We start from the raw sequence: 16,918 nt of genomic DNA, 5'->3' as shown, positions 1-16,918 counted from the left end.
TGATCTTACAGGACTGAGATGAGTCATATTTATTAGAAGTTGGAATGTAAAAAGCAAAATATCATTTCATTTGTCTATAACACTTCTCCTTGCAGAAAATAAAAATCATGGAATTAAAATATTCTTCAGTAATGTGTTTTAAAAAAAAAAAAAAAAGGCTCAGATGCTGGGTGTGGTGGTGCAGCCCTTTAGTCCCAGCACTCAGAAGGCAGAGGCAGGCAGATCTCTAAGTTCAAGACCAGCCCGGTCTAAATAGTGAGTTCCAGAACAGCCAGAAGTACACATAGAAACCCTCTCTCAAAAAAGAAAAGAAGGGATGAGTTTGAGTTATGGTTCAATAATTAGTGGACACATATAGGGCTAAAAATCAACTATTTCCAATACCAATACTGTTTCTGCAAAAGGGAAAAGTACTCCCTCCTTAAACAGATGACCTGCCACATTCTTGTATCCCAGAGTTTTCTTGGCTGAATTCTTGAGCAGATTTGTTCTTTCTCAGTAATAGAATTCCCAGGAGCAGTTATAACCTTCAAGGTATTTTTACTGATACCCCCAAATTCTTCAGGACACACACCTGCATATTAAGCCCCCACCCTTCCCTCCTGAGACACAAATAGCCCTCCTTGCCCAGACAGCATGTCCCAAGCAGATATCCTTAAATCTGGTGAAGAAATGCAGTCCCACCAATCTTCAACAAGGCAGCGGGCCTCGCCTTTCAGCAACAGCGCCGCCCTCTCCGCCCCCTCTAGAACTGCCCTAAGCTACCTCCCCGGCAGGGTCGACCCAGAAAGCACTCACCAGGGAAAACGGAGTTCGGTCATTTATTTCCCCACTCTTGGCCTTCGCTTCTTAAGACAGCAAACGAGTGGAAATACTGCCCCGTCCGTCCCCCTCGGACCTCAGGAGGAGCCAGCTCTTTGGGGCCGGTCTCATCCGGAGCAAACCGGTCCTGCCTCTAACCCGAGGACCTAGCTCCTACCCATGGGCGCACCTGGAGGGAGTAGTTCCCGTCGGCGGCCGCCGTCCCCATCGCTCCTCACCGGAGCAGCTCCTCTGAGGCTGCCATTCCCAGCCCCCGTCACTGTCAGAGGTCGCAGTCCCCATGGCTCCCGTCTGAGGCCGCCATCCCCGCCGCCCCACACTGGAGCAGCTCCGGTCTGAGGCCGCCGGCCCGGCCGCTCCTCGCCCGAGCAGCCCAGGCCTCGCCGCCCGGCCTCGGCAGGCCGAGTTCCTCCTGCCGAGACGGGGCCGGGCCGAGTCCGCCTCCCCGCTCTCCATGCCGCCTCCGGCCTGCAGCGAGCTCCCGGGAACCCGCCGGCCGGCCGGCCGAGGACGCCCGAGAACCGGCCGGGGACGCGCGGGGTCCGGCCCTCCGGCCTCTCCGCCCCGCGGCCGGAACCTCCCCCGGGCGGAGGGATCCCCGGCGCCCAGCTAGGAGCGCGCGGCCACGAGGGGCGCTCGGCCGGGTGGCGCGGGGCGGCGGCGGCGGCGGGGGGAGGGGAGGGAGGCGGGGCCGGGGCGGGCTGGAGTGGGGCGACTGCGCTGCGGCCCGACCGGGGCGGTGATGGCGGCTCCATATTAACACCTCCTCCTCCTCCTCCTCCGCGCTCCCGCCCGCGCCCGCCAGCCGTCTCCCCCCTTCCCTGACGCCTCCTCTCCCCCTCCTCTACCATGCCCGGCATGATGGAGAAAGGGCCCGAGTTACTGGGGAAGAGCCGATCGGCCAACGGCGGCGCCAAGAGCCCGGCGGGCAGCGGCGGCGGCGGCTCCTCGGCCAACGGCGGGCTGCACTTCTCGGAGCCCGAGAGCGGCTGCAGCAGCGACGACGAGCACGGGGGTACCTCGCCGCGCTCCCCGCCCCGCCCGCCCGCCCGGCCCCCCTCCCCGCGCCCTCCTCCCCTCGGAGCCGAGCCGCGGCCGCCGGAACTCCCGGTGCCGCCGCAGCCCGCGACCCGCGCCTCCCCGCCCCCACCCGGCCACGGCCTCGCCCGCGCTCCCGCGGCCGGAGAGCCTCTGCCTTGCCCTTCCCCGCGCCTCTCCTTATTTATTACCATTTTACCATATATCTTGGCATTGCTTTGCAGATGTTGGGATGAGAGTCGGAGCTGAATACCAAGCTCGGATCCCAGAATTCGATCCAGGTAGATATATTTGCTCACAGGAAAACCCCGTCTTTTTTTTTCCTCCCGGGTTTGCTCTAGGGTGGTCGGCGTCGGGATGGGGGAGAGTTATGGGGTGCGAGTGTGGGGAGCGCCGGGAGAGACGGGGCAGGGCAGGGCAGGGCAGGGCATCGCGGGCGGGGACGCTGGCAGACTCGGCTGGGCAGTGACACAGGGCGTGGGGGTAGATGTGTGCACGGCAAGGTGAACATGGTTCCCTCCCGCGGCACTTGCACGCTGCTGGCATCGCACCGAGGTCGCGGGTCCGAAGCCCCGGGCGTGGGGTCTGCAAAGCCGAGGGCTGCAGGAGACGGCGTGCGATCTGTGTGTGCACTAACCTACCCCAGGTCAGATGCCACACCGACCCGCCCTGGGAACCCGGGGCTCGGCCAGACTCCTCAGGGCCATGCTTGGCAACCGCCCGCTGTCATCTGCCCGGGCCATGGGCGAGCCCCGCGACCCCCGCGCACACGGGATCCTGGCTTTTCTTTCTGCCGAGGCGGTGTGGACCTGGGCGGGGAAACGCCCGTGCCCGACACCGCCCCCCTTCCCCTGCGTGCCGACCGGCCCGGGGAAGCCAGACCACAGGACAGCGGCAGCGACTGCCAAGGAGACATTTTCTCCGGAACAGCCAGGTTCCAGCGCCCTCCGCCAGTGCAGCTTGCGGGCTCCCTCTCTACTTTTCTCTAAACAGGCTCCCCGGCTGTCACGGGATGTCAGGCTGCTCGGGGATTGGGCGAGAGTTCCGCATATGGAGGCGCCCTTGCTGGAGCCTCTGGGCCTGGAGTGCTGGGCTGCTCTAACCCAGCCAGACTGCCACTGGGTGGGCTCTGACCTTCCCTGTCTGAACCGCCCTCCCAGTTTTCCTGCAGTCAGTTTTTGTCTAGAATCCATTCTTAACAGCATTGCCAGAGTCCGACGCTTGAGTTGTAGTTGGCCATGCAAAGGATTCACTTGTAATTTCACAAGGAAAACAGTCATGTCTATTTAGTTTAAGTATGCTAGGGGGCTTCTATTCTTCTCCCCATTAGGACAGTGATATTTACCAAGTAGGTAGTAGCCCCTTTCTGAAGGGAGAAGGGTAACAGTTACAAGCGTAATTAGGACAGTTTCCTTCAGTGTGATACCAGAGTGCTCATCAGATTTGAGGGCTACCTTCAAAGCGACACCGCTGTTGGGATATTTTGTTAGAAGACTATTGGTGTGCGCCATGGTGGGCTTCCAGTAGTAGGGTTTTTCTTGTTGGCAAAGCTAGCTAGTAGTCATATTATAGATATGCTTCGGGGCTTAGTTTGACACCGGAAAGAAGACGTGTTCACTGAAGGATATGCTGAATTTAATTCTCAGCTGTCTCGTTTTTGTCTTCTGAGCAAGTCACTGGCCTTCTCTGAGCTTCAATTTTCCTAGCTGTAAAAAGCTATTGCATGGAATTCTTGCCAGGATTAAATGACTAGGCATATGGTAGCTACTCAGTGAAAGATTAGATTTCATAATTATGAAGAACAATTCAGAGCTCTCATTGCTACTCGTTTTTTTTTTAATATTGGTGAAGTCATTTCCAGACAGAACTCAGCAGCCGAATTATGTCATAAGCACACCTATCTTTTTGCCCCATTAGGTAGATTTCAGTCAATATTTGTCTCCTAGCTTTGTGTAGTTGGTTAGGGACTTGTATGTGTTTTAGTGACAAAGCATTTGCCATTTTAAAATATAATTCATGCAACAATTTTGAACTAGGAGAAATAGTTAATCTGTTTAGGTGGTTTTAGGTGGCATTATTTGGATTAACTAACCTAACTGATTATTTTACCAGTTTTGCTTGCTCTAGCTACCTAGAACGTTTGTGAGAGGTGACAAACCCCTAATAAGTGTTAGTGGTTTTGAATTAGAATTTCCAATTCATTTAGTCTTGCTGTAATGAATAGAATAGGGATAAACCTCACATTACCTAAATGCACTTACTTCTGTTTAGCAGTGTTGTCCAAGAATGCAGTTTAAAGCACTTACCATTCATATGAATCACTGAGGAAACACTGTGCTTCTTGTGCCTATTGCTGCTGTTTTATTCTAAGTGTTGTATGATTTTTCGAAAGTTTTATTTCATGTTGAGTTAGTATAATCAGATGAAAATGTAAGCACTACTTGGGAGAAGATAATAGAAGGAAAGAGAAATTAGAAATTGAGAAATAATAAACTCTCTTTTTCTCCTTCATAACTCTTCCCCCCTCTTTTTGCTTTGTCCCCTCCCCCCTTTTGTTTTCTATACAACCTTGCCTGTCCTGGAACTCACTAGGTAGACTAGCCTGACCTTGAACTCAGATCCACATACTCTGCCTCATGGGTGCTAGGGTTAAAGATGCACCCTACTCACCTCATCCCTAATAAATCCACTATTTGTATGGAAATTGTTCGCTGTAGTCTTAGACGTAAGACACTTGTAAGAAAAATTCCTTAGGTCCTAAGACTTTTGAAAAAGTAAGAGTTTTTAGAAGAGATGATAATGTTGACGGTAGAAATTGCACACACAGAGAATGATTTGTTGTTGGTCTCAGAAAACCAGGACAAATGGCTAACCATTAACAAGCTGGTAACATGGAAGGCTTTGTGGGAGTTCTAGGTGCTTGGCTGTTAGGGGCAGTTTGCCTTAAGGGGCAGTGCTGATGTCTTTTTGATTTACTAACTGGATTTCTGATCTCATCTTTCAGTTGTCAATCAGTTTGTGGGTTGGGGGTAGTTTGACTTAAGGGGCCGTGCTGATGTCTTTATGATTTACTAACTGGATTTCTAATTGCTCTCTTTCACTTGTAAATCAGCTGTTAAATAGTTCTGAAGGTTGCCAGTTGTAAATCTTGTTAAGGAGTTTTTGTATTTGCTAACTCTGCTGACCCCTGAGGAGTAGCTTTGATTGGTGACCATATGCCTACCAGCTTCTCTGGTACATTCGTTACCGAGGTGAGCTGCCTGACTTCTTCAGACTCTTGTTCATAAAAGGGAGACATTGTTAAGACCATCACAGGGCTAACTGGAAGTATGTGTGAAGCAGAGACTACAGACCCATAAAGAAGTGTGACAAGACAAAAGCTGGCCTTTCTTATCTGTTGCTTAGTTAAATAAGTGGTAATGTAATCCTTGGTGTATTAAAGTATTAATACTTTGAAATAAAATTATTTTCTTTATTTTAAATTTATTTATATCATGCTTATGCATCAATGTGATAGTATCCATTTTATAAAATGCATGGATATTAATTATTTTTTTGGTCTTTGAACTCCTTTTTGTGCACATTCCCCACAAAATCTTCCATACTTTATTTGTATACTTAAAAGTGTTTTATTGGGTCTTAGGGAGATAGATCAGTAGATAAGAACACTTGCTACAGTGCTAAGGAAACTGAGTCTGAATCACCAACATCTACATAAAACCCAGACCTGGCTGCACATGCCTGTAACCCCAGCCTTGGGAGATGGAAAGAGGCAGCTCCCAGGAGCTCCCTGGTCAGCCAGTCCAGTGAGAAACTTTCAAGGCAACTAGGGAGAACGAGATAGAGGAAGACATAGATGTCCTCTTGATGTCTTCCTCTTGCCTTCACAGGGACACGTGCCACGCACAAAGTGCTTCACTGGCCTCTCTATCATAGGTCCAACTTAACACATGTCATAGTGAACATAAAGTCCCAAGTATTAAGTCTCTGGACTGAGTTAGTACATCATTGATTACAACTGTAGTTGTTGTGGTCTGCTCAATAGAGGAGAACTTTTTTAAGAAGATTGAAACTCCATGAATTTTAAATTTTTAGGAACTATTCTCTGTAAAATAAGAAACTTGTTTGTTTAACATGGGAGGACAATTATTATTAGGGGTAACAACTAGAACTACTGTGTTGTAGTCCTCTTCCTCGGGGTCATAGGTTCCTAGGTAGGGCTAAATGGAGCAGTATAAAAATTTATGATGTGCTTGGATTGGTGTGCAGTTTAAGCTTACTTACATCCTTTATTTCTGGGTTCAATCATTTAGTATGTTCTAATTGATCATAGGAGGCAAAACCTCAGATACTGGAGACTACAGTGTAACTTAGATCTCAGATGAGTTTTCATGCAGATTCAATCAGGTGCAGTAGTGCATGCCTTTAAAACCCACAGACACAGGCAGATATCTTGTTAGTTTAAGGCCAACTTGGTCTACATAATGATAGTTCCAGGACACCTAGGACTGCATGAAGAGACCATGTCTCAAAAAAAAAAAAATAATAATAATAAAACTACAGGAGTAGAACAAGTAGGAGAAGACACCCTATGTTGATCCTTAACCAACACATGATTCGTGAATGCACATACAGGCACACATGCATATACTACACAAATTTATTCATCCTTCTGTGTCACGAGGAAGAACCTTTATCCCCATTTGAAGATACTATACCAATAATATAATATAGGACCTAGTTTATAAACAGTTTTTAAATGGTTGGAGCATCTTAGTCTCAGGATCTAAATTCTTAGTACTGATGTTCACAGAGTCCTTTGTCCTAATGTCTCAAAGGGAGTCTTTAAAAGTTATGGACTGCTGTTTCTGTGCTTGAATCCTGCCTTGTTCCTCCCATCTTGTGTCTTAGTGGTTGATTGTCCTGTATATGCACGTTATCAACTTGTCACTTCTTTTTTGAAAAGCACTAAAGTAGTTATACCATCTCTGTTATTAAAGATGAGGGAAACGAGGCACAAGAAAATATCTTCAAGGTGGCACACTTGCTTTGCCTGCGAGTCTTGAGACTATACTCTGGCACAATACCCTGAAATAACTCTTTCCTGTACACATTTATTTCTTGGGCCTAGTTGATGTATATTTGAAAAGATTGGGGTCCATAATTAGGAAAAGAACTTTGGGGAATGCCTAATTGAGCATCGTCTGTTTTAAGGCCACTTAGATAAATACCTTTCCTATCCCACATTACAGGAGCAGTTAGTGTCCTAAACTTTGACACTGGTTTCTGTCTCATATTAGATCCTTAATTACAATACTGAAAATTGGGCGGAGAATCATCTGGTATTTTAAATGGAGAAAAAACAATGCCTGTTAAAGAGGAGATATGCAATGAGACACAGCAGACTTCCTGTGATTCCAGAATGAGATCCATGGGCTGACCGGATGGCTCAGTGGAGACAGGAGGTTGCCACCAAGCATGGGTTCTGTCCCTGGGAGTCACACATGTACATGACATATACTAACATGAAAAAATGTTCTTAAAGAATGGAAAGCAAGAAAGTACATTTCTTTGACATGGAGTACTATTAAATTGTAAGACTTAATGAAGCTTTTATTTGCTATGTCATGTTCTATTAAGAGAGATTTTAATAATCTTACTGCCATGATTCATTGTGTAAAAAGACTCTGTTTCTTGATAAATAATTGAAGTTAAGATATTCACTTGAAACATTTGTTTTTCTAAGGTAAAGGTTTCTGACCAGCTTAGATAAAATTCATTTCACTTCCATTGAATAACTTGACTTTTGCATTTATAAGGTGTTCTGTTTTGTTTTGTTTTGTTTTACCTGACAGGCCATGACTAAAAATTAAATGTCTTAATATTGAAAATGTTTTGTTTTTTGGTTTCTTTGGGATTTTGTATACTTACTTGCTTGGTTGAAAGATTTTCACTAAACTCTTACTACACAAGCCTGCTTCAAAGTTTAGCTCTTTCTCTGTACCCTCTGTATGTATGTTACATACCCTGCTGATAATGAAGTGGAATTAGTATGATTCTTCCAACTAAAAATACTTACTAAACATGTAATAGTAATATTTGATGCTTCTCCAAAAGTTAGGTATTATTGACTCATAAGTAACTTCTCGGTGTGGAAATTGTAGTAAGGAATGTTCTCCACTCCAAATACCTTATAATAATCACAATTTAACCTCACAATTCTACTAATATTTTATGTGACTAATTTGAAATTCTGTTAGTGGTAAGTAACATCTACCTAGTGAAAATCAGCTGTTTTAAAACATGGCAGCAATGCTTAATATGTTGCTAGTTTTAACTAACTTGTAACTAAAGATTGGGGGTAAGCCAGAAAAGCCTCCTGTGTAATAATGTGTCTAAAGGTGTGTAGTCGTCCTGGCCTCACTATAGCCAGGCCATTTCAGCTTGTATTAGTGAAGCTTGATGTTATGGGCTTTATACCTTATAACAAGAGAAAACACAGGAAAGGTCAGTGTTCTTCGAGATTTAATGAGATCATATGAACAAGAAATTGTGTTAACTTTTATGTCTTTGAAAGGAAAACTGGCAGACTTAGGAATAAGTTAAAATACAAGCCATGAAGGGAGATGCTAGCAGTTGTGGCCCGTGTACACAATACCGTTTAGGTGTTCTGTAGGGTCCGTTTGAATGGTGGTTCCCAAGCAGCACACAGGAGGTCGGAAGTCAGATGAGATTGTCACCTGTCAGGTGACAGGAGTGTGTGCTTCAGGAAGTTTTTCCAGTGGTAGCAGAGCGTTTGCTACAATGTTTCCCTCATTTTACATAAGTCTTCCCATGAAACCTTTTCCTGTGTGTTCTTTGCAGGTATTTTACTAAAACAAAATTCTGCTTATGTTTAGTTGGAATATAAGTAAAAGGCTATCCTATTCAAAATAATTAATTTTTCCTCAGGTGCTACCAAGTACACAGATAAAGACAATGGAGGCATGCTTGTGTGGTCTCCTTATCACAGTATCCCAGATGCCAAATGTAAGTTTTTTTTCCTGAGATTTAATGTTAACATCAGTAAGAAATCAGCCTGTTCAAAATGTAATTTACATTTGTCTTTTAGTCTTTTAGGTTTGCTTAAGAACTGAATTTCCTTTGTTTTCTTTCTTTTTTTTTTTTTTTAATGGAAGCCTTCACTGTATCAGAATGTTTTTCCTTTTAAAAGATAGTGAAATTGATCATTTCAGTTTGTGTCAGGCCCATGAAGAATGCAAAAACCTAGGATCTGATGGCTTTGGTGCTTAAACCCTCAAGCAGGGGAGGGAATTACTATGTAGACATCTGCACAGGCTTTTCCTCAGTCTATGGAGCATAAGAGAAATGCCGCCAGACTCCAGAGAGCCCACTCTCATTCCCATTTTAAAGAGGAAAGGTGAGAGAGCTGACTTCAGCAGCCGTCAGGCCATCTGGTGCTCTCCATTCTGGACGGAGACCTTCTGGATCCTTGACCATGCACTTCTTGAATCATGGTGTGGCTTTAGACTTCAGTGTGATGTAGCGGACCTGAATCCTTTGCGGCACATCAGATATAGGAAACATACAGGTAACAACACTAAGACCTCTGCCCCTCCATTCAGCTTTCAAATTTATTAAATAACAACAGCAGCTACACTGAACAGTCATTCTAGCAAACATAAAATACGGTTTCTTTAACTGTTTCCTAGGATCTTATGAACTTATGCCTTGTTGTGATTTATTTAGCCTTGAGAAAAGTAGCCATGTCCTATCTATCCTGTGCATAGTCTAATCATGCCAATGGATGCAATTAAGAGTTTAAAACTGGAAACTGATATGTGTCTTCATATCTAGTAATCTTCCTAACATAAAAGCTTTAGTGCACTAGGTGAAGCTTCTCCTGCATCTAAGCTCAGGATCCTGTGCCCTAGGGTCATTCAGTAAGAACTATGTACCTAAAACCTGACCAGGTTTGCTCATTATTATATACAGAGGTTTTTCAATCATAAAACAAGCATCAGAGCATTGTGGAATTTTGATGTTTAATACAATGGTGTGTTTTTAACAAAAGGAAAAAATGCAGAAAGATAACATGCCCATTAGGGTGGTGTCCGTGGGTCTGTCCACCATTAGTGTGGTGTCCACATGGGCTGTCCAAAGCAGGTCTGAGGCAGTGATCAATCCTGGTTATATTGTGATAGAGTCTCTTAGGGAACTTTGTTCACAGTATTGGTGTCTACTCTGACCCACATCTCAGACAATGCCTGTACATCTTAAAGCTTCTGTCATGGTTCTAATGCCCAGCCAGAGCTGAGACCACTTCTGTTCAATTGGGATTTCTTAACTTGCTATGTAAAGGTCTATAATATATGTTTGTTATGTTCAACCAGCATCTTTCAAGGTCTGTAGTGTATGTAAGTGGATTCTAAGTAAATATAATACTTGGATTTTCTATACTCCTGAGCATTTTCCATGTATTAACTCATTTAACCATGAGAGACTGTATTATTTTAGCATGAATTTAGAGCAGGAAACAAAGGAACAAAAGATCAAATTACTCCACCAAAGTTAAAAGTATGAGTAATAAACAGAAAAGCAAGTCCATGTGGATAGTAGCTATTCCGGGGTCAGAGTTCTTAAGATTTCTACTTCTCAGAGATATGTTTAAGGAAATAACTACATGCACATATATGTAATCAGTAATTTTTAAAGGATAAAGATGTGACTGGACAGCACATAAAAGTGAATCGTGAAGGTAACAGACTACTTGGTAATGAACCTTGAAACAGCCAGCAGGTGCGTCAGTATTCAGGGTGTTGCTCTGAATGCCTCTGATGGTTTAGTTCCTTGTGGGCAATAAGGGAGAACAGGATGCCTAAGTCCATAGAGCGCGCAGATGAGCCCAAGTTGCACGTCAACATATGCCCAGCGTGCCATCCCTCCACAGAGCCTACAGAATTTATAAACTGAGAAGGGCTTGCTGCATAGCCAAGTATCTCAAGTAAAGACCGTAATCAATAGGCAAGGATTAGCTCAGTATTTTACAGTGTAATTAGGATTCAGTGTCTACCTCCATGTGGGTGATGGTGAATGTACAAAAATAATTATAGTAATGTTACTTAATTTACCAATAATTATTCTCATATATGGTCATAGGGTTATCAGATTAAATGAAATTTTAAGCTGGGTGAAGGCCACAGATTCTGTTTATAAGTCTCCTTTAGTAACAGTTTATGGATCATAGCTTTGGCTATTTTTTTACTCAGAATAGTAAACTATTTTACCATATAAGAAAGAAAGAAAGAAAGAAAGAAAGAAAGAAAGAAAGAAAGAAAGAAAGAAAGAAAGAAAGAAAGAAAGAAAGAAAGAAAGAAAGAAAGAAAGAAAGAGAAAAGAAAAGAAAGCCTAGTTCTGAAAAATCTGAAGTTTCTGAAAGTAATGACATAACATTGTTCCATTACAGTGGATGAATATATTGCCATTGCAAAAGAGAAACATGGCTACAATGTTGAACAGGTATGTAGAAAACTCTGTGTGTGTGTGTGTGTATGCATGTATGTATATATGTATGTATGTACTGTAGCATGTACCTAGGTGAAGACCAGAGACTGGTGTCAATCTATCTTCTTTCATATCCCCCACACCCCTACCAAAAAGACAAAAAAAAAAGAGAGAGAGAGACCAGATCTCCTGATGTTGCCCAAGGCACCATCCCTCTGCCTCAGCCATCCTGGTAGTTGGGACTACCAGTATGTGGTATTACTTCCTGCTTTAAAGCAGAGATTCTTAAGGCTGAGTATCTCACCCTGGGTCAGAATGACAGTAGAACCGGTGGGCTTGTTTGTAGAGAAGGAAGATCACTGAGAACCCACTTCACAGAGTAAAAGTAAACTTTTTGAAATTGGCATACTGATTAGAGAGCTAAACAATTGTTTAGGGCATTTTTGAACCTTTTTTGGTGGCCTGTTTCACAGTTTTAGTTTCTGTTTGGTTGTTGGGGAATATTTTTGTCTTGCTAGTGCTGGGATTATAGCCATGCCTAAAGTCCGTTCTGTGTATCTGTCTTCCATTGCTTTGGTTGGTTCGTTTGAGGCAGGGTCTCTTCAGTGCATTTCTGTTGTCCTAGAGCTCATCTTTGCAGACCAGGCTGCCCTCAAACTTATAGAGATCTTCCTGCCTCTGTCTTCCAAGTGCTAGGATTAAAGGCATGTACCTTTGTTAATGCTTCCCTTGTTAATCTTTGAGAAAGTTAAATGGCTTTATATTGGCTTATTTGCATGTTTATGAACAGAATTTATTTTTAGGCTCACCACTAAAATGAAAGTTTATGCATTAAATAATAGTTAATACCTATTATTTAGAAATGACTTGCTAGTCATCGAAGTTGTTTAGATGACTTCTAATAATTATATGTATGTATACATTATGGTAATAGCAAAGTAAATATACAGATGTTTTATTAAATATGTGATAAAATAGTTAAATTGAGACAATTGCAGTGAAAGTGCCCTTAAGTCTTAGAATTATGTTATAGGTTAAATATTTATTCTAAATTATTCTAAAAGGTCAAAGCTTGATATTTCTCTGCTAAGTCCAACTGAGTATTTCTGGTTCTTGTATTGTAGTTGATGACTTCATTAGTTATTACAGTCACTTGAGAGCTTTCAGACCATTTCCCTACACATTGGCTCATTGATGAAACTCGAATGGAATCTTGTTGTGAGCCTACAAACCTGCTCACTCCATGTTACTTTCTCTTACTTCTGCCACAAATGTGATATATACAAGTGCTTATTCTGATCCCTGATTTAAAATAAATAAACAGAGTTTAAAATAAATAAACTCTGTTAAAGGTCCCACACTGAGTTTATAGTAAGTTGAAGTCATAAGTTAAAGTTAAGTTTAAGTTTTAAGTTTGATTTGTGTTTAACTATAAGTCCATTAAAACCAAAGGTGATGGTTTCTCTTCAAAGGCACTTGGCATGTTGTTCTGGCATAAACACAACATTGAGAAGTCCCTTGCAGACCTTCCCAATTTCACACCCTTTCCAGATGAGTGGACAGTGGAAGACAAAGTCCTGTTTGAACAAGCCTTTAGTTTTCATGGGAAGAGCTTTCACAGGATTCAGCAAATGGTATGGTGATTTCAGTCTTATGTGAATTATCATTGTAATTATGATACTACTGAATTTAACTACTCACTAAATATAAAATGCTTTTCATAATTTTAATGTTGAAAGTATTTGAAACAGGTACATTTGCATACAATATTTTCTACAGTTGTCCACGCATAACATATGTGCTATTTCATTAATGAATTTTTTTATCTGGTGTCAAATGTGTGAGTAATAGTTAATAAATTAATTCAGCAGTTTTTTTTAAAGAGGGAATAATAATTTAACTTTATTTTTGGATTTTTGTAATGTTTTGATTTCTTATTTTAAGACTTTCTTCCACTTTCTATATAAAAGTCCTTTTTTTTAATTTAAGTTTTTGAGAGATTACATGAGTACTACATCTCTGTCATTGTTCCCATCCCCCACAGCTCTTCCCATGCTCCCTACCTCCTTTTCAAATTTATAACCACTTTAATTATTGTTATTACATTTATGTGTTTACACATGCACACACACACACACACACACTCGCATCTACATACAACCTACTAAGACCATGCCATGTTGTTCATATGTGCATGTGTCCAGGACTGTTTCAGTTGTTAGTAAAGGCACCATGACATGACTTTCATTTATGCCTTGATTATCAAAGAATATATTGTTAGTCACTTGGTGATCACAGTTGATGAACTAAACTTTCCATCAGTAACAGGATTTTTTTTTTAAGCTTCCAGATAAGACAATTGCAAGTCTTGTAAAGTATTACTATTCTTGGAAAAAAACTCGCTCAAGGACAAGTTTGATGGATCGCCAGGCTCGTAAACTAGCCAATAGACATAATCAGGGTGACAGGTAGGTCGTACGTTTGGCCTCTGCTGCACTGTTAGGGACTTTCCACAGGACTGTATAGTTTTCATAAGACAGAAAGCTACTGCAGCCCTGTGTCTGCTGAGGAGAACACAGAGTGATCCAAAGCTCTAGCTGTAGGCCTGTCCGCCCTGAGCTGAGGCTTTCTGTCTCTCAGCGTGGCTTGTTCAGTGTGACTTCAAGACAAACTGGGCCCTGACTCCATGCTCCAGCACCCGCCCTGTGCGGCCTGGTTCCCTCCCAGTCTTCTGCACTCAGATATATTAAACAGTGTATCCTGTGCCACATGCCTTTCTGCATTTCCTGAAGTAACATTCCTGAGCAGCCAAATCCCCCACTACCAGAATGTGCTTTGTCTGTCTTTACACCAAGCACAGAACTGAAGTCACCAGCCTTACGACAGATAGTGAGTGTCCCCCCACAGCGTTACAACAGATAGTGAGTGCCCCCCCACAGCGTTACAACAGATAGTGAGTGCCCTCCCCACATGGAACTTCTAAGGTTTTTTTCCCATGAAATCTCTTACTTTTTAGCTAGAAATCTTTATTAAATGATTCCATAAGCCCCAAAGGACAGATGTTTCCTAGAACTTTAGAGATCCCCATTGCAACTGCCCTGCCTAGTGACAGTTTTTAGGAATATGTGTTAGAGTTACAAGAAGACCTGCTGGGGGTTGGAGAGATGGCTCAGAGGTTAAGAGCACTGACTGCTCTTCTGAAGGTTCAAATCCCAGCAACCACATGGTGGCTCACAACCATCCGTAATGAGATCTGACACCTTCTTCTGGGGTGTCTGAAGATACCTACAATGTACTTACATATAATAAATAAATAAATCTTTAAAAAAAAACAAACAAGAAGACCAGCTGATCTTGTCTCTTTCAGTGATGATGACGTGGAGGAAGCTCACCCCATGGATGGGAACGACAGTGACTACGACCCAAAGAAAGAAGCCAAACGAGAGGTGACGACCCTGAAGAGCTTGTGTGCTTGTTACATTGCAGCTCCTGGAGACGGACTTAACTCTTTATGTTAGGGGGTTATCAAGGCCTAGAGCTAGGTGTGGTGGCTCCTTGATCCCAGCACTTGAGCTACAGAGGCAGGGAGATCTCTGGGAGTTTGGGTCCAGCCTGGTCTACTTAGAGAGTTCCAGGCCAGCCAAGACTGCACAATGTGACCTTGTCTCACAGGAGGTTGGAAAGATGGCGTGGTGGTTAAGAATACTCAGCGCTCTCTCAGGACTGGAGTTTGGTTCGCAGCACCAACTGGAGTTTGGTTAGTCTATAACTAACTGCCTGCAACCCATCTTCAGGAGATCTGACACCTTGGCTTCAGCAGACACCTGCACTCAATGCACACACACAAACATACAAACCACTCAAAATAAATATCTGGGGGAAAGACTTTTTTGTATACTGGTAGTTTAGGAAGTAGATTTCAATAGGGATTTGAAGTTTGAAAATATTTAGAACCTCTACCAGCCGTTAAATCATAGTATTGGGTTATATCCTCTAGTCACAGATAAGGCAGATTTGCCACAATATTAGTCTTTAATCCATTAAAGATAACTAAACTCACCTTTACATGGTAAAATTTTAGGGTTTCTGGTTTTGTTGTCCAGTTTTTCCCAGAAATGTCTTCCCCATGTCATAGCAAAGTAGGAACAGTAGCATGTGTATGGAAAGCGGTGGCCACTGGGCTGAGGCTGGCTTAGTGTGAGGTGAAGAACCCCAGAACAGAGCGTTCAGCTGCCTCAGCACGCTGATCACAGGACACTGCAGTCATTAGGAAAAGGCTAAACTGGCAGGCATGCTGTTTAAGAGGTAAGGAATTCCAGAGCTGTTCTAGTGCCCACAGGCAAAGGCGGGTGAGGTGAGGCGGACTGCAGCAGTAAGAACAGCACTGGACCAAAGGCGGCTGGCCGGGCTCTGCTCTAACCTAGGTTGTGAAGTGTGTGATTTCCACAGCAACTGTCACTGCTCAGAAAACTGTCCCTTCTGGTCCTTACCATCTATTGATGACATTTTAAAATCCTAAGTTACTTCAACTTGGCATTTTCTAACTTTATTAGATTTTAATATTTTCCCAATGCCATGCATTGATTTCTTCATCTGCCTTACCTATGTATATGTGTGGCTATGTGTGGCTATGTGTGTTATAAATGCAGGTGCCCATGGAGGCCGAAGGCACGGGATCTCCTGAAGCTGGGGTTACAGGAAGTGTGGGTGCTGGGGACGGAACTCAGGCCCTCTGTGAGAGCAGGACATGCTGCCAACCACTGAGCCATCTCTTCAACCCCACAACTCACTTTTAGAATTACATTCTTCCTGTTTCTTTAACTTTTCACTCTTCTGATATTCTTACTATAGCACTCATAGAACCAGAGTGCTTAATTGGATATGCCTGCCTGCCTGTCTGTGTCTAGTGTACTATGTGAAGGTCAGGCAGTGTCTGCTGCTTCCTCTCTTAGTTTCCATTGCTTTTTCTGTTTTTCTTCCATTTATCTATCTATCTATCTATCTATCTGTTTATTTTAGAAAGGGTCTCCCACAGAGCTTACTGTTCTGACTAGACTAGGTAGCCAATGAGCTGCGGGAATTCCTGCCTCTCTGCACTCTCAGTTCCAGGATTATGGACGCGTGCTTCTGTACCAGACTTTTTGTGGGGATTGGGGTTCAGAGCCCAGGATTCCATACTTCACAGCAAACTGTGTCCTTACTGAGCCCATCCCCTGTATTTCTATTCTTGTGTACTCAGAAGATTCTGTCTTCTATATTTAGGGTATACTCCAGTGCCAGCACTCTCGGTGACTTCCCCATTAGATGCTTTGACTCCAAACCCTGCTGATTTGTGATTTGCGTTTTTACCCACAAACAATATTTAGTTATATCTTGTTTTGGTTTTGGTTTTTTAACTTATTCAAACTTAAATTCGTTGTGTTCTTTTTTTAAATTTGTGTATATATTTATTATTTGGGTCACCGTTCTTTCTTGACACCGTTCTTTCTTGAAAAGTCCTTCTTTTATATATAGACTTACGTTTTTTTTCCCGAGGAATATCCTTTAGAAATTC

General features: G+C 43.2%; 1 protein-coding gene across 10 annotated transcripts in view; it reads left to right on the top strand.

Annotated features, from left to right (window-relative positions):
- The first annotated feature begins 1,512 nt into the window (after nucleotides 1-1,512).
- Nucleotides 1,513-16,918, top strand: part of Rcor3 (REST corepressor 3) — a 39,043-nt gene continuing 23,637 nt past the window's right edge. For 9 of the 10 annotated variants that reach the window (XR_007980413.1, XR_007980414.1, XR_007980412.1 and 6 more), the window contains exons 1-7: nucleotides 1,513-1,837; nucleotides 2,085-2,141; nucleotides 8,812-8,889; nucleotides 11,327-11,379; nucleotides 12,837-12,998; nucleotides 13,708-13,832; nucleotides 14,732-14,810. Coding sequence is in view for 7 of the 10 variants with exons in the window: in XM_052200061.1 (XP_052056021.1) it covers nucleotides 1,672-1,837; nucleotides 2,085-2,141; nucleotides 8,812-8,889; nucleotides 11,327-11,379; nucleotides 12,837-12,998; nucleotides 13,708-13,832; nucleotides 14,732-14,810 (720 nt within the window). In the remaining 3 variants the exon portion in view is untranslated. Of the gene's footprint in view, nucleotides 1,838-2,079; nucleotides 2,142-8,811; nucleotides 8,890-9,273; nucleotides 9,452-11,326; nucleotides 11,380-12,836; nucleotides 12,999-13,707; nucleotides 13,833-14,731; nucleotides 14,811-16,918 lie in introns of those variants that run through there. The other variant, XM_052200058.1, reaches the window with a different exon arrangement.

This window comes from Apodemus sylvaticus, chromosome 12 (assembly GCF_947179515.1).
Source record: "Apodemus sylvaticus chromosome 12, mApoSyl1.1, whole genome shotgun sequence".
Taxonomy (NCBI): Eukaryota; Metazoa; Chordata; class Mammalia; order Rodentia; family Muridae; genus Apodemus; species Apodemus sylvaticus.
The sequence above is the reverse complement of the archived record's forward strand: the minus strand, read 5'-3'. Positions and strand labels throughout refer to the sequence as shown.